Raw genomic sequence first — 19,593 nt, forward strand, 5'->3', positions numbered from 1 at the left:
TCAAAATGTCCCATAATTTTTTTTTGGATTAACCATCATAATCACACGTGTCTTTGGGATTGTTGTGATGACTAATGAAACTGAGAAAACAATGTATGGATACTTGAGCAATTTTTAGAAATTATGAAAGGAAAGTGTTCGTTGAACCACGTTTAAAACAATTGATGGATAACAAAAACTTGAGCAAAAACTTGTTTCTATTATCCATAGGTGGATATATAGTGAAAACTTGTTTTCATTGTGTACTCCTAAAAAGACTAAACCATTTAACAATTTAAAAATCATTGCTTTATCAATTGATTGAATATGGTATCTTCATCCGTGTGGTACATAATCAAATAACAGTAGGTTCAGACACCTTCGCAATTTACTATATTCATCACACTAATTACGATTGTATAATTGAACTTGACAAATCCATGATTACGAATAATAGAACCAAAGTAACATACATTTACCAATGCACAACCCGACAAGAATCAATATGGATGCTAAATTGATTGTGGAATTTGAAAGATGAAAAGGAATATCATTGATTTTGCAGTTTGTGGCAAAAAGTTGTGCAACAACAAACTACATATCTAAACATGATATAAATGTTATAAATGTTAGCAGTATTAACATAAAACTACTTAACTATGATACTATACACAACAACAACCCAGACAACATGCAGCAAACCCCTCCAGATCCATACCATATCTCCCCCCGAAAGGACACGTAAGTTTACATTAATGCTTCTCTGACATATTCTTGATGCTCCCTATTTTCGACATGAGAATGCACAGTTACACATACACCAAAATAATAATTCATATTTAGACAGTTTTAACATCCCATTTCCAACCAAATGCCTATCCATACTAAGTAAACTTCATCTAGCTTAAAATATATGTTGAGGCAACAAAGCTCTCCTTTTTCAATTACACCAAACACCATGCTCTAAAGTTTTCCATATCATTCAAGTACCCCATGTCATAAAATCTAGAAAACAGAAGCATAAGTAACAAACCAACACAATAATTTAATGCTTCATTAACAACTGAATATACAATTTTATTCATTGTCATACTTACATTTGATTTATTAAGGAAAATTTTTCGAATGAAACAAAACAAAATAATAAACTTACAATCATCAACTCCAACATTGTATGAATGAATGGTCAGATTGTATTGTAAATACAAAAATTTCTATCACAAGTGCAAATTGATTTACAAACCTCGCAATAGTCTTAATCAATTAATGAATTAAATTCAATAAGAATAAACAACCCACTACCTTTTTTATGACCTTCACCTTCTCTTACGCTTATGGCCCCGGTCTACTCCACGGTTACAACAACCCAGTGCTTTCAACAACAGAGACACAGTCATTAACAAAACAAACCTTTACACCCCATGTCCAAAGGAAAAAGAATCAAACTTCATGTGTTATGGTTTACAGTCCCTATTCTAATCACCCTAACTTATATACATTCCTCTTAATACATCGATTGCAGTTTCTGTTGAAATATAAACTTGATTTGGGCCTAAATTAATTATTTGGTTCCTTGGACTTAGTTATTTTGGGCTTAAGTAATTATGGGTCATGTTTCTAGAGAATTCTTGTAGTGTTTGGAGTGTCTAGATATTTCTTATGGTTTTAATATTCTCTAGAATACTCTTTGGATCTCTAGAGTTGAGAACTCTCTAGAATTAGTGTGTCTAGAGTTCTCCTTAGAGTAGTATAAATAGAGATGTAATCCTACACATTTGTATCAAGCAAAAATACAAAGTTCTCTCCTCCATAAAGAATTCTCCTTCCTATCAAGTTTCTATTCAAAGTCTCCAATATTCCTAAACATAAAAAGCCTTATTTCCAACAAAGTGGTATCAGAGCTTCAAGATCCTCAAAAGATGGCGAATGGAGGTTTTCCTTTCCAAATGCCGATGCTCACAAAGAACAACTATGATAATTGGAGTATCAAGATGAAGGCGCTACTAGGAGCTCAAGATGTGTGGGATATCGTAGAGAATGGCTTCGAGGAGCAAGATGAAGCCTCCCTAAGCCAAGGTGTAAAGGAGACGTTGAAGGAGTCAAGAAAGAGAGACAAGAAAGCTCTCTTTCTCATTTATCAATCGGTGGATGAAGATACATTTGAGAAGATATCCAACGCAACGACGGCCAAAGAAGCATGGGATAAGCTTCAAACTTGCAACAAAGGAGTTGAGCAGGTAAAAAAGATTCGTCTTCAAACTCTTAGAGGTGACTTTGAGCGTTTGTTTATGGAGGAGTCCGAGTCAATTTCTGATTATTTTTCTCGAGTATTGGCCGTAGTCAATCAACTTAAAAGAAATGGTGAAGATGTTGATGAGGTGAAGGTCATGGAAAAAATACTTCGAACTTTAAATCCAAGTTTTGACTTCATTGTTACCAACATTGAAGAAAACAAGGATTTAAAGACCATGACTATTGAGCAACTCATAGGTTCCTTACAAGCATACGAAGAAAAACAAAAGGAGGCTACGGAGCAACTACTACAACTCAACGTAAAGGAAGCAAACTATGCAAATTACAAGAGCCAAAAAGGACGAGGTCGCGGCCAAGATCGTGGACGTGGACGAGGACATGGAGGAGAAGGAAGAGGTGGTTACAACAACCACTCCAACAAATTCAAAAATGGAGAAAGAAGTTGGAATCCACAAGTAACAAGAGGTCGTGGAAGAGGAAATTCATGGTCGAGGTATGACAAATCACAAATCAAGTGCTTCAATTGCAACAAGATTGGTCACTATGCATCCGAGTGTAGATTCTCGAAGAAGGTTGAAGAGAAAGCTAACTTTGTAGAAGAAAAAGGCGGAGAAGAAGAAACTTTGCTACTCGCGTGCCAAAACAAATTTGAAGAGAAAAGAAACAAGTGGTACCTCGACACCGGCGCAAGCAACCACATGTGCGGCGATAAAAGCATGTTCGTGGAGATCAATGAAGCGGCAACCGGCGATGTCTCATTTGGAGACGACTCAAAGATACGAGTCAAAGGCAAAGGTAAAATTCTCATACGTTTGAAGAATGGGAGTCATCAATTCATATCCAATGTCTACTATGTGCCTAACATGAAGAATAATATTTTGAGCTTGGGACAATTATTAGAGAAAGGCTATGACATCCATTTGAAAGAACATAGTCTTTTTCTTAAGAGATTGTAGACATAACTTGATTGCTAAGGTGCCTATGTCAAAGAATAGAATGTTCCTCTTGAACATTCAAAATGATGTGGCAAAGTGTCTCAAGGCTTGCTATACCGACTCTTCGTGGCTATGGCATCTACGGTTCGGGCACCTCAACTTCGACGGTCTAGAACGTTTAGCGAAGAAGGAGATGGTGAGAGGCTTGCCTAGCATCAACCACCCAGACCAACTTTGCGAAGGATGTCTAATTGGGAAGCAATTTCGTAAAAGTTTTCCAAAGGAATCAACAACAAGAGCAACAAAGCCGCTAGAGCTCATACACACCGATGTCTGTGGACCAATCAAACCCAATTCATTTGGTAAGAATAAGTACTTTCTCCTCTTTATTGATGATTATTCCAGAAAAACCTGGGTTTATTTCTTGAAGGAGAAATCAGAAGTGTTTGAAAACTTTAAGAAGTTCAAAGCCCTCGTGGAGAAAGAAAGTGGTCTTTCCATCAAGGCCATGAGATCTGATCGAGGAGGAGAGTTCACTTCAAATAAGTTCAACAAATATTGTGAAGACCATGGCATCCGTCGCCCACTGACAGTGCCAAGATCGCCACAACAAAATGGAGTAGCAGAGAGAAAGAACCGGACCATACTTAACATGGTGCGAAGCATGCTCAAGAGCAAGAAGATGCCAAAGGAGTTTTGGGCTGAAGCAGTGGCATGTGCAGTTTACCTAACAAACTGTTCCCCAACAAGAAGCGTGCATGAGAAGACACCACAAGAAGCATGGAGTGGAAGGAAGCCCGGGATCTCTCACCTCAAAGTGTTTGGAAGCATTGCCTATACCCATGTTCCAGACAAAAAGAGGACAAAGCTCGATGATAAAAGCGAGAAGTACGTGTTTGTGGGTTACGACTCAAGATCCAAGGGGTACAAGCTCTATAATCCAAATAGTAGAAAGATCGTCATAAGTCGCGACGTGGAGTTCGACGAAGAAGATTGTTGGGATTGGAGTGTTCAAGAAGATAAGTATGATTTTCTTCCTTATTTTGAAGAAGATGATGAAATTGAACAACCAATCATAGAGGAACATATTACATCACCGACACCAAGGCTGGATGAAACAAGTTCAAGTGAGAGGACACCGCGACTAAGGAGCATTGAAGAGATTTATGAGGTAACCAAAAACCTAAACGACATTAACCTCTTTTGTCTTTTTGGTGATTGTGAGCCTCTAAGCTATCAAGAAGCGGCGGAAAACATAAAGTGGAAAGACGCCATGGACGAAGAAATCAAGTCAATCACGAAGAATGATACGTGGGAACTTACTACACTTCCACGAGGACACAAAGCAATTGGAGTAAGATGGGTGTACAAGGCAAAGAAGAATGCTAAAGGAGAAGTGGAGAGATACAAAGCAAGATTGGTGGCTAAAGGCTATAGTCAAAGACAAGGAATTGACTATGATGAGGTATTTGCTCCTGTTGCTCGTCTTGAAACTATTAGACTGATCATTTCTTTGGCAGCCCAAAATAAATGGAAGATCTATCGAATGGATGTGAAGTCAGCTTTCTTGAATGGTTTTCTCGAAGAAGAAGTCTATATTGAGCTACCACTGGGCTATGAAGTAAAAGGGCAAGAAGAAAAAGTCTTGAAGTTGAAGAAGGCGTTGTACGGTCTCAAGCAAGCACCGAGAGCTTGGAATGTTCGAATCGACAAGTACTTTCAAGACAAGAACTTCATCAAGTGTCCATATGAGCATGCACTCTATATCAAAGCGCAAAGTGGAGATATTTTGATTGTGTGTTTGTATGTAGATGACTTGATCTTTACAGGGAACAATCCAAGCATGTTCGAAGAGTTCAAGAAAGATATGTCAAATGAATTTGAGATGACGGATATGGGGCTCATGGCATATTATCTCGGCATCGAAGTAAATCAAGAAGACAAAGGAATTTTCATCACCCAAGAAGGCTATGCCAAAGAAGTCCTTAAGAAGTTCAAGATGGAAGACGCCAATCCAGTTGGCACCCTAATGGAATGTGGCAGCAAGTTGAGCAAGCATGAAAAAGGAGAGAATGTGGATCCAACTCTTTACAAAAGTTTGGTTGGAAGTTTACGTTACTTGACATGTACAAGGCTGGATATTCTCTATGCTGTAGGAGTAGTAAGTCGCTACATGGAAGCTCCAACCACAACTCACTTCAAGGCGGCAAAGAGAATCCTTCGATACATCAAAGGTACAACAAACTTTGGCTTGCACTATTACTCTTCTGACAATTATAACATTGTTGGCTATAGTGATAGCGATTGGAGTGGAGACTTGGATGATAGAAAGAGCACTACTGGTTTTGTGTTCTTTATGGGAGATACTGCTTTCACTTGGATGTCAAAGAAGCAACCAATAGTCACACTATCAACTTGTGAAGCCGAGTATGTCGCTGCCACATCATGCGTTTGTCATGAAATTTGGCTAAGGAACTTGTTGAAAGAGATAAAAATGCCACAAGAAGAACCTATGGAAATATGTGTTGACAATAAATCAGCACTCGCTTTGGCAAAGAATCCAGTCTTTCATGAAAGAAGTAAGCACATTGACACCCGTTACCACTTCATAAGAGAATGCATTGAGAAGAAGGAGGTAAAGTTGAAGTATGTGATGTCTCAAGATCAAGCTGCCGACATTTTCACAAAGCCACTCAAGTTGGAAACTTTCGTGAAGCTAAGGAGTATGCTTGGAGTCACAAATCAAGTTTAAGGGGGGATGTTGAAATATAAACTTGATTTGGGCCTAAATTAATTATTTGGTTCCTTGGACTTAGTTATTTTGGGCTTAAGTAATTATGGGTCATGTTTCTAGAGAATTCTTGTAGTGTTTGGAGTGTCTAGATATTTCTTATGGTTTTAATATTCTCTAGAATACTCTTTGGATCTCTAGAGTTGAGAACTCTCTAGAATTAGTGTGTCTAGAGTTCTCCTTAGAGTAGTATAAATAGAGATGTAATCCTACACATTTGTATCAAGCAAAAATACAAAGTTCTCTCCTCCATAAAGAATTCTCCTTCCTATCAAGTTTCTATTCAAAGTCTCCAATATTCCTAAACACTTTTCCTAAACATAAAAAGCCTTATTTCCAACAATTTCACCATTTTTTTTAACAAATTAAATTATTTAATAATTACAGCAAACTATAAATGTTTGTAAGGCATACTTACTTTGAAGACCATACGTGTTTCAAACAGGGGTTCCAATGACTATCCGTTGATGAAGCCCCAGATACTAAAAGTCGAACTTCCACTTTTGTTTCTTTAAAAAACATTTCAATCCCATTCATTTGCAACAAGGATTGGCGATTCCTTTTCAACCGACCCACTAGCCGCAAATGCCCTTCAACAACTATTGGAAGCCTTGCGCTTTCAACCAACCACATGGCTGAAAATACTCATCGAGTTCCACAATCGGGTGTGTTGCTCTCACTTTAGGGTTACAATCGTCTCCCCACTATACACAATCAGGTATGAGAGGGCTAGGAGAGAAAAACTTTAATCTCTTTAATGTTGCTTTGTTGGGAAAATGGAGGTAGTTTCTTTTTCATCAAGGGCATGGGCTTTGGAAGGACATGTTAGATTCAAAATATGAAGGCCGTACAGGTTTATTGAGGGAGAGTGAGTTGAGTGGGGAGTCAATTTGGTGGAGGGATTTGAGAAAAGCTTGTGGTGGGAAGAATATGGAGGAATGGTTTGATAAAGCAATCTGATGGAATATAGGAGATGGTCACATACATTAGATTTTGGTTGGATAATTGCGCTCAAGGCCGAAACTTGGAAATTTTGTTTCCACGTTTATTTATTCACGGAATTGCTTGGGACACCAGCATTTTTGCTTGGGCATCTAGTAATTTTCATAAATGCTAAAAATATCCTTATTTTTTTTGTTATAAATAGTAGGATCACTTTTTTTATTTCTATAGCGTCATTTTTTTCCACAAACTTTTGGTCACTTAGTGTAAGTTGCTTCCGTTAAGGTCGGTTTTAAAGCATATTTGGTCTCCGGTGGTGTACGAGCGTTGTTCAGAAGTATACGGTGAATTTTGGTCAGTTTTTGTCGTTAGAGAAGAAGACGTACGCAGAATTTTTTTTTTTTACGAACCTACAGATTGGCAATCCGTATGAAGCATACGGATTGCCAATCCGTAGGTTCTTATGGATTGCTTTGTTTTATATTTTATTTATTAAATTGCAATTTAAATATTGTTAATTTAATTATTATTAATTTTTTAATTTTTTTGTACTAGTTTTAGTAATTTCAGAAAATTTGATTTGGGGATATTATTTTATAGTAATATAAAAAGATGTATTCAGTAATTAGAATGGTGAAAAAAATTCTAATGATTAATAATTAACTAACATTAGATTGCTTAAAAATTAATATACTAATGATTAATAATTAAAAAAATTTATAAGACAATGATTACGTATTTATATGTTTAACTGAATTATGTATTTTATTGAATGATGTATTTATTAGATTTATATGACATTTTAATGAAAATGTGTAGTAAATTTTTTTTGTAGACAATTATATTTATGTCGATAACAAATGAGGTGATTGTATAATTTTTTGTCATTGAATTGAATTTGTTAAATGTTTTGTTAAGATGGATGAAGACCAGTGGATGTATGATAGTATGATGTCTAAAGAAGTTGATATGAATGTTGAAAATGAGGAAGATGCTAGCGTTAAAGTAGAACACGTTGATTGCTCTGATACCTTTAATACTTCTCAGGTATTTGTGTAATTTGTTGTTGTTGGTACAGTAATTATATTACATAGATGTTTATTGATGTCAAACCTTATTTAAATTGTGTTATAATTGTTTGCTAGCTGTGATGAAGTTTTACAATGAGCTCGATCGGTGGCTTATGACATTGGATTTGTTGTTGTTATAATGAGGTCAGACACCAATACTGGTGTTCGAGGAAAAGCCTTATTTTTGTTGATAGCTTGCGAAAGGAGTGGTGAGTATGGGCGTAAGAAACATAATTTGGTAAGAAGTGTGGATGCCCGTTTAAGTTGCCTGCGAAGCCAGTTTTGGGAGGAGAAGGATGAATGGTGAAGTTAATTTGTGGGGTTCAGAATCACGAAATGGCAAAGTCATTAGTTGGGCATCCATATACGGGTCGACTGACTAAAGGAAAATGCGAGGGAGTCGCCACCAACGTTTATTTGAGGAAAACGTTAGAAAAAACCAAAAAAGGGTCTGCGAATTTTAAGAATAAAGGTTCGGGAGTTGTTTACGTGCGGGGAAGGTATTAGCACCCCACACGTTCCTCACAAGGAACGACGACCTTTAATCAAATGTATAAAATCATGACTTTAATATTTATTTTATTTCCCTTTTATGTTTTCTTTATCTTTTTGGGGTCGACAAGAGCATGGCTCTTGCTCCTACGTATCCTCAAATTGATGAGGAACTTAGACCTATGTAGTTCTTAAAAGCAAGAAGTTACGCGGAGGGTTGATTTTAGACTTTTGAAAGGTTCATTTTAATCGATAAAAGTAAAAGAGGCCGTTAAGGCGTTGGACCTTTGAACGTATTCAAGCGATTTTTTCTTATGGATAAAAGCTTGATTTATGTATTGATTTTAACTTTGGTTTCACTTATTTACATTCAAGCTCATTAAAAGAGGACTTGCAAAGTAAATGATCGGTTGAAACTTTGTTAACGATCGGTCAAAATTTATTTTAACAATGATTAAGTGAGATTACAACACAAACGATCGGTTGAAATTCATTTTAACAGTGTTAAAGTGAGATTACAGCATAAACGACCGGTCAAAACTCGCTTTAAACAAAGAAAAAGATCACTGATGGTAGAAGAATGAAGATGAAGACATACAAATCAAGGATGTACCCCTAAGGGTGTATAGAATGAATTCAAAGCTTCAAAAATAAAAACTAACCGATCGATGAACGAAGAACAAATGAAGAACGGACGAAGAACGGTGAAGAACAATCACGGAATCGATCACAAAAATGTTTTAGAAGCGCCTCGGCCTCATTTTTTCTTCTTCTTTCTCCTTCTTCTCACTAATTTCACTCAAAATCTCTTGATTTCATATGTTGGACCATTCTCCTCAGCCCCCTCATGCCTATTTACAGGAAATGAGGGGTGGAGGTTGTGCAATAGCTTGCCCAGGCAAGCTGGTTGCTTCCTCCAGAGGTAACCTTGCTCGCCCAGGCGAGTTGGTTATTGTCACAACCTACCCTTCAGTGGGGGTGCCAAAAGATCAACACAGATGGGCCAAAGTGTTTGTCTCCGAGGGAGAAAATGAGCAGAGTCGCCACCAACGTTTATTCGAGGAAAACATTAGAAAAACCAAAAAGACGGTCTGCGGATTTTGAAAATGAGGGTTCGGGAGTTGTTTACGCACAGGGAAGGTATTAGCACCCCATGCGCCCATCCCAAGGGATGGCAACCTCTAATCGAGTGTGCAAAACATGACTTCAAAATTATGTATTTTTCCTTTTTATGTATTTTTTTATGTGTTTTCCCTTTTTTATGTTTATTATTTTTTGAGGTCGACAAGGGTGTTGCCCATGCTCTTACGTATCCTCAGGTGCGATGAGGAAATCAGACCTACGTAGTTCTTTAAGTCTAAATGTTTGTTTGTCAAATTGATTTTTATCTTTTTTTGAAAGATTGATTTTAATTGTGAACAAAAGTCGTTCAAGGCATTGGACCTTGAAACGATCTTTTGATTTTTGAAAAGAGGAGAGAGTTGTTAAGGCGTTGGACCTTGAAACGATCTTCTCAAGTTTGAAAGGCGAAGAGAATCGTTAAGGCGTTGGACCTTGGAACGATTTTCTCAAGATTGAAATGCAGAGAGAATCGTTAAGGCGTTGGACCTTGAAATGATCTCTTGATTTTTTATGAAATGAAGAAGTTTATGAGTTGGTTTTATTTTGGCATTTTTTTGTTTATTAACCTTCAATTCCTTAAAGATAAATTGTGGCACTAACGATCAGTTAAAACTTGCTTTACAAAAGAGAAGCGATTATCGATGATAGGAGAAGGAGACGAAGATGCACAAAACAATAAAGAGGACCCCAAAGGGTCCATGAATCAAGTTCAAATCCTTAAAAGCAAACACTAATCGGATGAAGAACGAAGAATGAATGAAGAAGGACTGAAGAACAATGTAGAAATCAATTCCAGTCGCGATTTGGCGGTGATTTAGCTTCTTTTTTTCTTCCTTGTTCTTTTCTCTTCTTTCTTCTCAACTCTGGACCTCAGGACCTTTTACTTCAGCCTTCTCACGCCTATTTATAGCAAAACAAGGCATTTGGGATGAAGGTAGCTCGCCCAGGTAAGCTGTTACTTCATTCTGAAGTAACCTTGCTCGCCTAGGCGAGCTAGTTACTTCACCATGAAGTTATTTTGGTGGCCCAGGAGAGCCAGAGGCTAGCCAGGGCGAGCCAAGGGCCTGAAAAAGTCACCAAATAACCATTTTGCCCTCCCTTTTGGGTACTTTCCACATTCTCTTCCAAAACGTCGAAAAACCTTACGGATTGTGCAATAACTAGTGTCAAGCAGCTCAATTTGGCTGGCAAGAATCAAAACTTTGCAAATGATCGTCCCTGGACGAAATTAGGGTATGACAGTTGCCCCTCTTTACTTATCTTTTATTGGAAATAAAAAGGAAGTAAAGATAAAGACACTAATTTCGTTCGAGCGATCTCACCATCCCACCGGGAAACTGGCGAAAACCAAGGAAGTGAAACCGAGGAAATATGAGGACATTGAATTTTTCCCCCTCTTTTTTTTAAAAAAAAAAAATCGTAGAAACAGAGGACATCGAATCCTATGAAGCACAAAGAAGGACAAAAGACATTGAAGTCTTTGAGATGAAGACATTGTCGTCTTTGAAAGTGTAAATGGTGGAAGATATTGTCGTCTTTTGAAATGTAAATGAAGGCATTGTCGTCTTTTGAAAGCATAAATGACTAAAGACATTGTCATCTTCAAAAAGTAAATGAAGGCGTTGTCACCTTTTGAAGACATTGTCGTCTTCGAAATGTAAATGAAGGCATTGTCGTCTTTTGAAAGCATAAATGACTGAAGACATTTTCGTCTTCAAAATGTAAAGGAGCAGATGACCTTGATTGTCTCTGCGGGGGATGATGACCTTGATTGTCACTACGGGAGTAGATGACCATGATTGTCTCTACAGGGAGCAGATGACCTTGATTGTCACTGCGGGAGTAGATGACCATGATTGTCTCTACGGGGGCAGATGACCTTGATTGTCACTGTGGGAGTAGATGACCATGATTGTCTCTACGGGGAGCAGATGACCTTGATTGTCACTACGGGAGTAGATGACCATGATTGTCTCTACGGGGGCAGATGACCTTGATTGTCACTGCGGGCAAAAGACTATGATAGTCTTTGAAAAGTAAATGATAAAGGACTTTGAGTCCTATAAAAGGTAAACACGAGAACTTTGAGTCCTGTGAAAGATAAAAGCGAGGACTTTGAGCCCTATGAAAGATAAAGGTGAGGACTTTGAGTCCTGTGATAGATAAAGATGAGGACTTTTAGTGTTATGAAAGATGAGGACTTTGAGTCCTATAAAGGTGTGGACTTCGAGTCCTATGAAGGCAAGGACTTTGAGTCCTCTGAAAAATAAAAGCGAGGACTTTGAGTCCTAGAACAAATGAGGACTTTGAGTCCTATGAAAGATAAAGTGAGGACTTTGAGTCATGAGAAAGATAAAGATGAGGACTTTGAGTCCTATAAAGGCGAGGACTTTGAGTCCTATGAAAGATGAAGTGAGGACTTTGAGTCCTGTGAAAGATATAAGCGAGGAATTTGAGTCCTATGAATGAGAAAAGCGAGGACTTTGAGTCTTGTGAAACAAGCCAATAGGTACTAGTACCAAGGGGCTCAACCTTATAAGAAAGCAAGTAGTTGACTCTTTGAGAGGGCCTCTCATCCTCAAAAGATAGGACATTAGACTTGGGAAATTGGTATATATAGAGAAGTCTATGCACTTATGAACATGATTTTTGGGATGCAGATGCATGCAACCTTCTTCTTGAAATGCTAGAAATGCAAATGGTTTTGAATCATGACATTTGTGTAATGCTCATGACATTCTTTCCTATTTTTGTGATTTTGATTTTGATTTTATTTTATTTTTGCTTCTTTTTGTGGAAAACACAGATTGACTGTTTTTTTTAAAGATGTGATAACTCATGCAACCTCATCCTATTTTTTTGCAGATCTCTTCAAGGTCTCCTTCAGAGTGCATGTTCTGTTTGATCTAGTCACTTAACAATTTTGGAATGATGACAATGGAGCCGTTTGACATTTAATCAATCAGCCAAAATATTGATCCTAGGGTTTTCCCCTTTCTTTTTTTTTTTTAAACCTTTGACTATTCTGCATAGCAAGAGAAATATAAGACTTTGGGACCAATCACATGCACCATTGTAGGACGGCAATGGATTGTTACACTTTGGTATGTGACCAAGTGAAACTTTCTTGATTTAAGGTCATAGAGTGATGCCATGGGTCTGCTGATCCCACTAACTTGATGACATGGGCTAATCTTGAAAGAATTTATATAGCGAAGGCTACCCTTGGATTCGAAAGGAATCCTAAGGATTTCTGCATGAGTGGCTAATGTCAGGTGTATCCCACTATCACGATTGCCTTTGGGCATTTTCCACGAGTTCCTGGTCAAATGAGTTTTCTTCTCAAATGCACAAGTGCGAAACCTCGAGGATTCTCCTTTTTTTATATACATTTTTTTAACAATCACAAGTTGTGTGGGTTTCATTCCAGAATCCCAACTTAAAAGCGAAATTAGTCATTCCTTGATCCACATGGGATTTATTGGGCTTGTAATGTGGTCAGGGGTTAGAGGGCTATGAAAGAAAGGATTAGAAAGGCTCAAAAAGTGTTTAAGGGTTATATTGAGTAAGAACCTTGAGAGCGTTGCTTGTACCTTTTGGGTTGGGCTCTACTCCTTTTGTCTTGTACATTGATCCTTTATTGCACTTTTGTGCTTTCCTTGTAAAATCTGGAGATCTTTTGTCTCTCTTTTTCTTTACTCGCATTTGGCAGATTTTATTTTATTTTTCTTTTCTTTTTTTGTTTTCATTGTTGCCCAACCTCATGCATGCGTTGTTTGCATTACTCTTCCCCCAGGTTTAGCGGTGGTTCCTACTCAGGGTTCCTATTTTGCTTTTGCTGTTTTTTTTTTTGGTTTTTGGAAAACAAATATGCTTTGGCTCGGAGGGGGTAGCAAGGGATAAATTAGTGTTTGGGATGTTGAAACATGGTCATGTGTCATTTCAAGTTTTGACTAGATTCTTTTAGTTTGGATGTTGGGACAAAACCTTAATAACATGCCCCTGATTGTTTTTTTTATTAACCCTATTTTTTGCCTAGGCCGCCTTTTCGGGTTTTCGACCTACCGAGTGAGAACTTCTTGTCCGCCCCTAGGTTCGCTTGAGGCTCATGCATGGTGCCCCTTTATTGCCCCAGTGTAAGGCTATGAGGTATCTATTGTCATCTTCTATCTTGATCTTGTAGCAAGGAAAAATGAAAGAAACTGTCCAAATTCTCGAAAATGAATTTTCAAGGACGAGAAACATTTAAAGGATTTTCGATTGGTAGATTAAGTCGAATGACTCTTGTCCTTGACAATTCACTTTTCTCTCAAAAAGAAAACTTTTAAGAATGATAAAATGAGGTCACATGAATGTCTGTACTTTTTGATACATAGTAAACCAAATGTTCTTTTTTTTAACTTTAACTTTTTACGTTACTCATTGTTTACAACACCCTCACCAAATGCGTAGAACGAGTAATTTCTGATTGAATGGACTTGGAAGTCAAACTCAGGAGCATAGGTCGCTTAAGCAAACAAACCATCGGCTTACATTCATATTCCAACAAAAGTTAAATGAGCAAAGATATAATTGAGAGAGTGAGGGACATCAAATTTATCCATATTATTAGCATTGTGACTGTTGTTTACGGTAATGGCATAAACTTGAAAATCCTAATGAGTCGTTTAGAGACATTTAACAACAACCTTCAAGTTTCCTCATGCATAGTGTCGCTTCCCAATGTTAGAATTCACAAGCGATTATCCTCCTCAAATTTTAGCCAGTCCGCCTCAATTAGACTTTGCACCTTGTGCTTCAGGGTCCTACGATGCTCAATGGAATGCCCCGGAACTCCTCCATAATAAGCACATGTTGCGTTCGAGTTGTATCCTCGGAAAAATGGAGGTTGAGGAACCTTGGCTAGGGTTATGGCTACCATTGCATTATCGGGTAGATATGGTAGTAAGTTAGCATACGACACTCGAATTGGGGTGAATTCTATAGGCTTCTTGGCTGGAAAATTCCTTCCCTGGTTAGTGTTTTGGTTTGTGTTTGATGTCGGATATGCGGCAGGTGGGCTTTGTGGCTGATTGGGTGTTCTTGCCTGATAAGGTGGTGGGTAATGAGAAGGTCTAATATTTGCTGAGTATTGATTTTGTTGAGTAGGTGGGAAATTTGGCCCTGTAGGAACGACAGTCACAACATGGGTTCCCTCCTCCTTCTCATTTTCTCCACTTGCCCCAGGCTTCATATTCATCAAAGTAAGACAATAAAATTTGCCTCTTCTGAGACCCACTTCGATCCTTTTGCCAGTGAACACTAAATCAGAAAAGCTTGGAGGCATGTAACCCATCATCTTCTCATAGTAGCACACCGGTAACGTGTCTACTATCATTGTTATCAACTCTCTCTCCATCATTAAAGGCGCTACTTGAGCTACCATATCCCTCCACCTTTGGGCGTATTCTTTGAAAGATTCGTGCTCCTTTTTGCACATGTTCTGTAGCTGCATTCTATCCAAAACCATATCAGAATTGTACTGATACTACCTAATGAAGGCAACCATTAGGTCCTTCCAAGAATGGACTCGGGAAGGTTCCAGATTAGTATACCAGGTGATGGCTGCCCCAATAAGACTTTCCTGGAAGAAATGCATCAATAATTTTTCATTTTTTGCATATGCTCCCATTTTCCTACAGTACCCCTTCAGGTGATTCTTGGGGCAAGTAGTCCCCTTGTATTTATCGAAGTCCAACACCTTGAACTTCGGAGGAATGATCATGTCGGGTACTAGGCATAACTCTTCCATGTTAGCAAAGACATAATCTCTGCCTCCTTCAATAGCCTTTAGCCTTTCCTCTATATGATCAAGTTTTCCTCTTTCCACCACAGTAGGAGGGACTCTCCCCACCACGAAATGCAAGGGTTGAGGTTGTGGAGGGAATCGAGGGCCCTCCAAAGTGTTTGGCAGGGGTACCCCACCAACTGCTTGCCCCTTAGTGGCATATCCGAGGCGAGGCTCGAAGTCGGCTAGATTGTGGTGGGGTACTTCATGTGTCTCCCCCATGGGTTGAGAGACATGTGCATGATCAAATTGAGGTTTTTGGCTCCCAATGGGTATGGGAACAAATTCATCGCCATTCTCCTCGTGAGTGTGTGCAACATTGGGCAGTGTGTAATTGGGAGGTAAGCCATATGGGGGGAAGGCATGCTTGTTCTGAATTTGCACAAAATGGGGGCCACTCGTACTTCCCAACTTTTTGCCTCCTTGACCTACCATATTCGAGATGGGATGACTTATTTGATTGAGGCTAGATGGGGGAATCGGGTCCACCTCAACAATAGTGCTGGTAGTGGCAACTGTAGCCGCATTGACCTCCATTATCTTCTTCATGCTCATCATGGCCTCCATCATTGTGGCCATTTTCTCTTTCATGGCCTCCATGTCGGCCTTTATCCGCTCTTACATCTCCTCTATTTCACTCATTACTCTAGCTCTGGCACACGTTCCGTAAGGGTGTCGTAAAGTGTGTTCTTTCCTTTTGATTATAATGATTACACTTCTAATTTCAAGAAAAGAATGCAATGAGCAATGCAACCAATGTGAAAAGCATGGATGCATGTGAGCGATGCATTGTCGAAGTATTGCAAATTTTTATGCAGGGCATAGGGTTGAATCAATTTAGATTTTCATTAAAACAACATGGTCCATCACATCTTGTCAAAGTGAAACTGGAAATAACACATGGACGTCAACAGTCCTCAATTTTTTTTGTAAATTGGCACAATTATGTGTTGGCAATAGACAAAGAAACGATGTAACTCGATCCATCTTCTGCCCCAACTTTGACCTTGACTTGATGAACCTTTTCTTAAAACATGTGCTTGGTTCAATCCCATAATCCAAGGAATAGTAATTTTGATCGCCAATACTTCGACAACATTTCATAGAGATGAATGACTCGGGCATACTTTTGCTATGCATGGCAAATACAATTATGAGATTGACATGAGATGCCCTAAGAACCATCATTTCCTAGTTAACCATGCATTAGGCACCATGTTTACATGATTTTCAATCATTTTTTTAGAGAAATGGGTGTATAATCCCAACATGGTTGGTTTATAGCCATCATCATGGTACCCAACACATGTAACTAAGAATGTGGTGTGACTTTCTTTTTGTTCTCTTTTTTTTGTTTTTGTTTTTTTGTTTTTTCAAAGGAAAATGCAAGGCATGAGAAGCTATGCATGGGTGAACATAATATGCGAACAATGAAAATAGAATGTATGCAGTTGGCATGCTAAATGAAGATGTATGATAATGCAATGATTTATGCAAACGCAATGCATGAATATGATAAATGATAAATGCAGGAAAGATATGTCCATCATGATGCCATGAAGAGATGCATGATGCGATCAAGGAAAAATCCAGAGTAAGTTTGCTATGTGCCCCCCCTAATGTAAAAGATCCAAAAGACCACTTCTAGTGATAATTCCCAAGGGTGGTTTCATGTAACTTTACTGGCTTCTAGAGATATCATCCTCTTAGGTAATACATTATGGTGATAGGGACTATCAGCAACAATGCATCACCAAAAGAGGAAAACTCTAGATGAGGGTTCACTGTCACCAAGCGAGTCGGAGACCCAACATGACCACAAATCGACCTCCACTCCTTATGGCTCACATAAACCCGGGTATAGGGCCTATATTTCTAACTATGAATGTAATCGATAGACAAACATACAACACAACAACATAGCAAAGGTTATGTACAAATATGGACAAACAAAAGATAAAAGGAAACAAGAACAAAAATAAAGAAGAAGTCATGATAAAAACATTGCACACTGACTGAATGGCCTAACTCTCTAACAAGTCCTCAGCGGAGTCACCAACTGTCACAACCTGCCCTTCGACGGGGGTGCGAAAAGGCCAACACAGATGGGCAAAAGCGTTTGTCTCCGAGGGAGAAAACGAGCAGAGTCGCCACCTACGTTTATTTGAGGAAAATGTTAGAAAAATAAAAAAGACGATGGTCTATGAATTTTGAAAATGAGGGTTCGGGAGTTGTTTACGCACGAGGAAGGTATTAACACCCCACGCGTCCGTCCCAAGGGATGGCATCCTTTAATCAAGTGTGCAAAACATGACTTCAAAATTATGTATTTTCCCATTTTATGTATTTGTTGTGTTTTCCCTTTTTTATGTTTATTTTTTTTTGGGTCGACAGGGGTGTTGCCCTTGCTCCTACGTATCCTCAGTTGCGATGAGGAAATCAGACCTACGTAGTTCTTTAAGTCTGAATGTTTGTTTGTCAAATTGTTTGTTTGTCATTTCCTTTATTCAAAAGCTTAGGGGCATAGAATTGTAGTGTTGGATCTTGAAATCCTCACACATTTCCTTCATCATTTTATTGTTCAGATTGGTGGCATTATCAATGATAATCTTCCTGGGCAACACATACCGGTAGATTATCTCTTTCTTGATGAATCTGACCACCACGCTCCTTGTCACATTGGCATATGATGCTGCTTCAACCCATTTGGTAAAGTAGTCGATGGCAACCAAAATGAAGCCATGTCTATTCAAAGCCTTGGGCTCAATAGCTCCAATCACATCTATTCCCCACATAGAGAATGGCCAAGGCGCCGTCAAGATGTTCAAAGGTACGAGCAGAGCATTGACGTTATCCACGAAAGCCTGGCACTTGTGGCACTTTCTCACATGGAAGCAACAATCGTTTTCCATAATGAGCCAGTAATACCCTGCCCTCAGAATCTTTCAGGCCATGGCATGTCCATTGGCATGTGTTCCAAAGGACCCCTCGTGCACTTCTACTAGCATCTGCTCAGCTTCTCTGGCATCCACACATCGAAGCAAAACCATATCATGGTTCCTCTTGTATAGGATATTTCCACTTAGGAAAAATCCGGCTGCCAACTTCCACAACGTTCTCTTGTCGTTGTCAGAGGCCTCCCGTGGGTATTCCTTGTCTTCGATGTATCACTTGATATCGAAGTACCAAGGTTTACCATCTTGCTCCTCTTCTATGAAGGAGCAATGTGTAGGTTTACCGCGACATCTAAACTTGATGTACGACAACCAAAGTGGTAAGGGCATCGGCCATCTGATTCTCTTCTCTGGGAATGTAATGAAAGGAGATATTGTCGAAGTACCCTATCAGTTTTCTGATGTAAGCCTGGTAGGGTATCAACGTGTGATCCCTAGTCTCCCATTCTCCTCTCAATTGATGGATCACCAAGGCTGAGTCTCCATATACCTTGAGCAACTTGACCTTGAAGTCAATTGTCGCTTGGATCCTCAGGGTGCACGCCTCATACTCAGCCATGTTGTTCTTGCAGTCAAAGCCCAATCTAGCTATGAAGGGTGTACATTGGTCGTCGAGGGTAACCAAAACTGCCCTTACTCCGTGGCCTAGTGCGTTGGACGCGCCATTGAACCACACGATCCATTTATCCCTATCTTCATCCTCTACTTCCTCCTTGAACAAGGTCATGATGTCCTCATCTGGGAATTCTGGATGCATTGGTTGGTAGTCATTGATGGGCTGTTGAGCCAGGTAATCTACCAAGGCGCTTCCCTTTATTGCCTTTTGAATGACATAAACAATGTCAAATTTTGACAGCAGAACCTGCCACCGAGCGATCCGCTCGGTGAGAGTGGGTTTTTCAAATATGTACTTGACCGGGTCCATCTTAGACACCAACCAAGTGGTGTAGCTCAGCATGTACTGCCTTAAACGGTGGGCTGCCCACACCAGGGCGCAACATGTCCTTTCGAGCAAAGAGTAGTTCATCTCACATGCCGTGAACTTCCTGCTTAGATAATAGATGACCCATTCCCTCTTTCCGGACTCGTTATGCTACCCTAACATACACCTCATCGACTCATCCAACACAGTCATATATAGGATGAGGGGTCTTCCGGGTACCAGTGGCACAAGCACAGGAGGATTCATAAGGCATCGCTTAATCCTTCTGAACACTACTTGGCAGTC

At 39.1% G+C, this 19,593-nt stretch overlaps 2 protein-coding genes and 1 long non-coding RNA gene across 3 annotated transcripts; all 3 read right to left on the reverse strand.

The window, feature by feature from the left end:
• Nucleotides 1-1,023: 1,023 nt before the first annotated feature.
• LOC114381822 lies at nucleotides 1,024-6,901 on the reverse strand. The gene is made up of 2 exons (XR_003660086.1): nucleotides 6,377-6,901; nucleotides 1,024-1,351 (listed from the first exon to the last, which is right to left on the reverse strand). It is a non-coding gene; the product is annotated as an uncharacterized LOC114381822 (long non-coding RNA).
• Nucleotides 6,902-17,435: 10,534 nt separating this feature from the next.
• On the reverse strand, nucleotides 17,436-18,323 carry LOC114381539. Its single transcript, XM_028340815.1, has 2 exons — nucleotides 18,040-18,323; nucleotides 17,436-17,565 (listed from the first exon to the last, which is right to left on the reverse strand). Exons 1-2 carry the CDS (start codon nucleotides 18,321-18,323, stop codon nucleotides 17,436-17,438), a joined length of 414 nt encoding a protein of 137 aa, XP_028196616.1.
• Nucleotides 18,324-18,657: 334 nt separating this feature from the next.
• On the reverse strand, nucleotides 18,658-19,290 carry LOC114381540. Its single transcript, XM_028340816.1, has one exon. It carries the CDS (start codon nucleotides 19,288-19,290, stop codon nucleotides 18,658-18,660), a length of 633 nt encoding a protein of 210 aa, XP_028196617.1.
• Between the last annotated feature and the right edge of the window lie 303 nt (nucleotides 19,291-19,593).

This window comes from Glycine soja, chromosome 13, assembly GCF_004193775.1.
Source record: "Glycine soja cultivar W05 chromosome 13, ASM419377v2, whole genome shotgun sequence".
In the NCBI taxonomy this organism is placed as follows: Eukaryota; Viridiplantae; Streptophyta; class Magnoliopsida; order Fabales; family Fabaceae; genus Glycine; species Glycine soja.

Coding starts and splice junctions, on each gene's coding strand:
- LOC114381540 (XM_028340816.1), bottom strand. CDS start 19,290: ATGGACCCGGTCAAGTACATATTTGAAAAACCCACTCTCACCGAGCGG.
- LOC114381539 (XM_028340815.1), bottom strand. CDS start 18,323: ATGGAAAACGATTGTTGCTTCCATGTGAGAAAGTGCCACAAGTGCCAG. Junction 17,566..18,039: donor AAGAAAGAGATAATCTACCG/GTATGTGTTGCC, acceptor AAATAAACGTAG/GTGGCGACTCTGCTCGTTTT.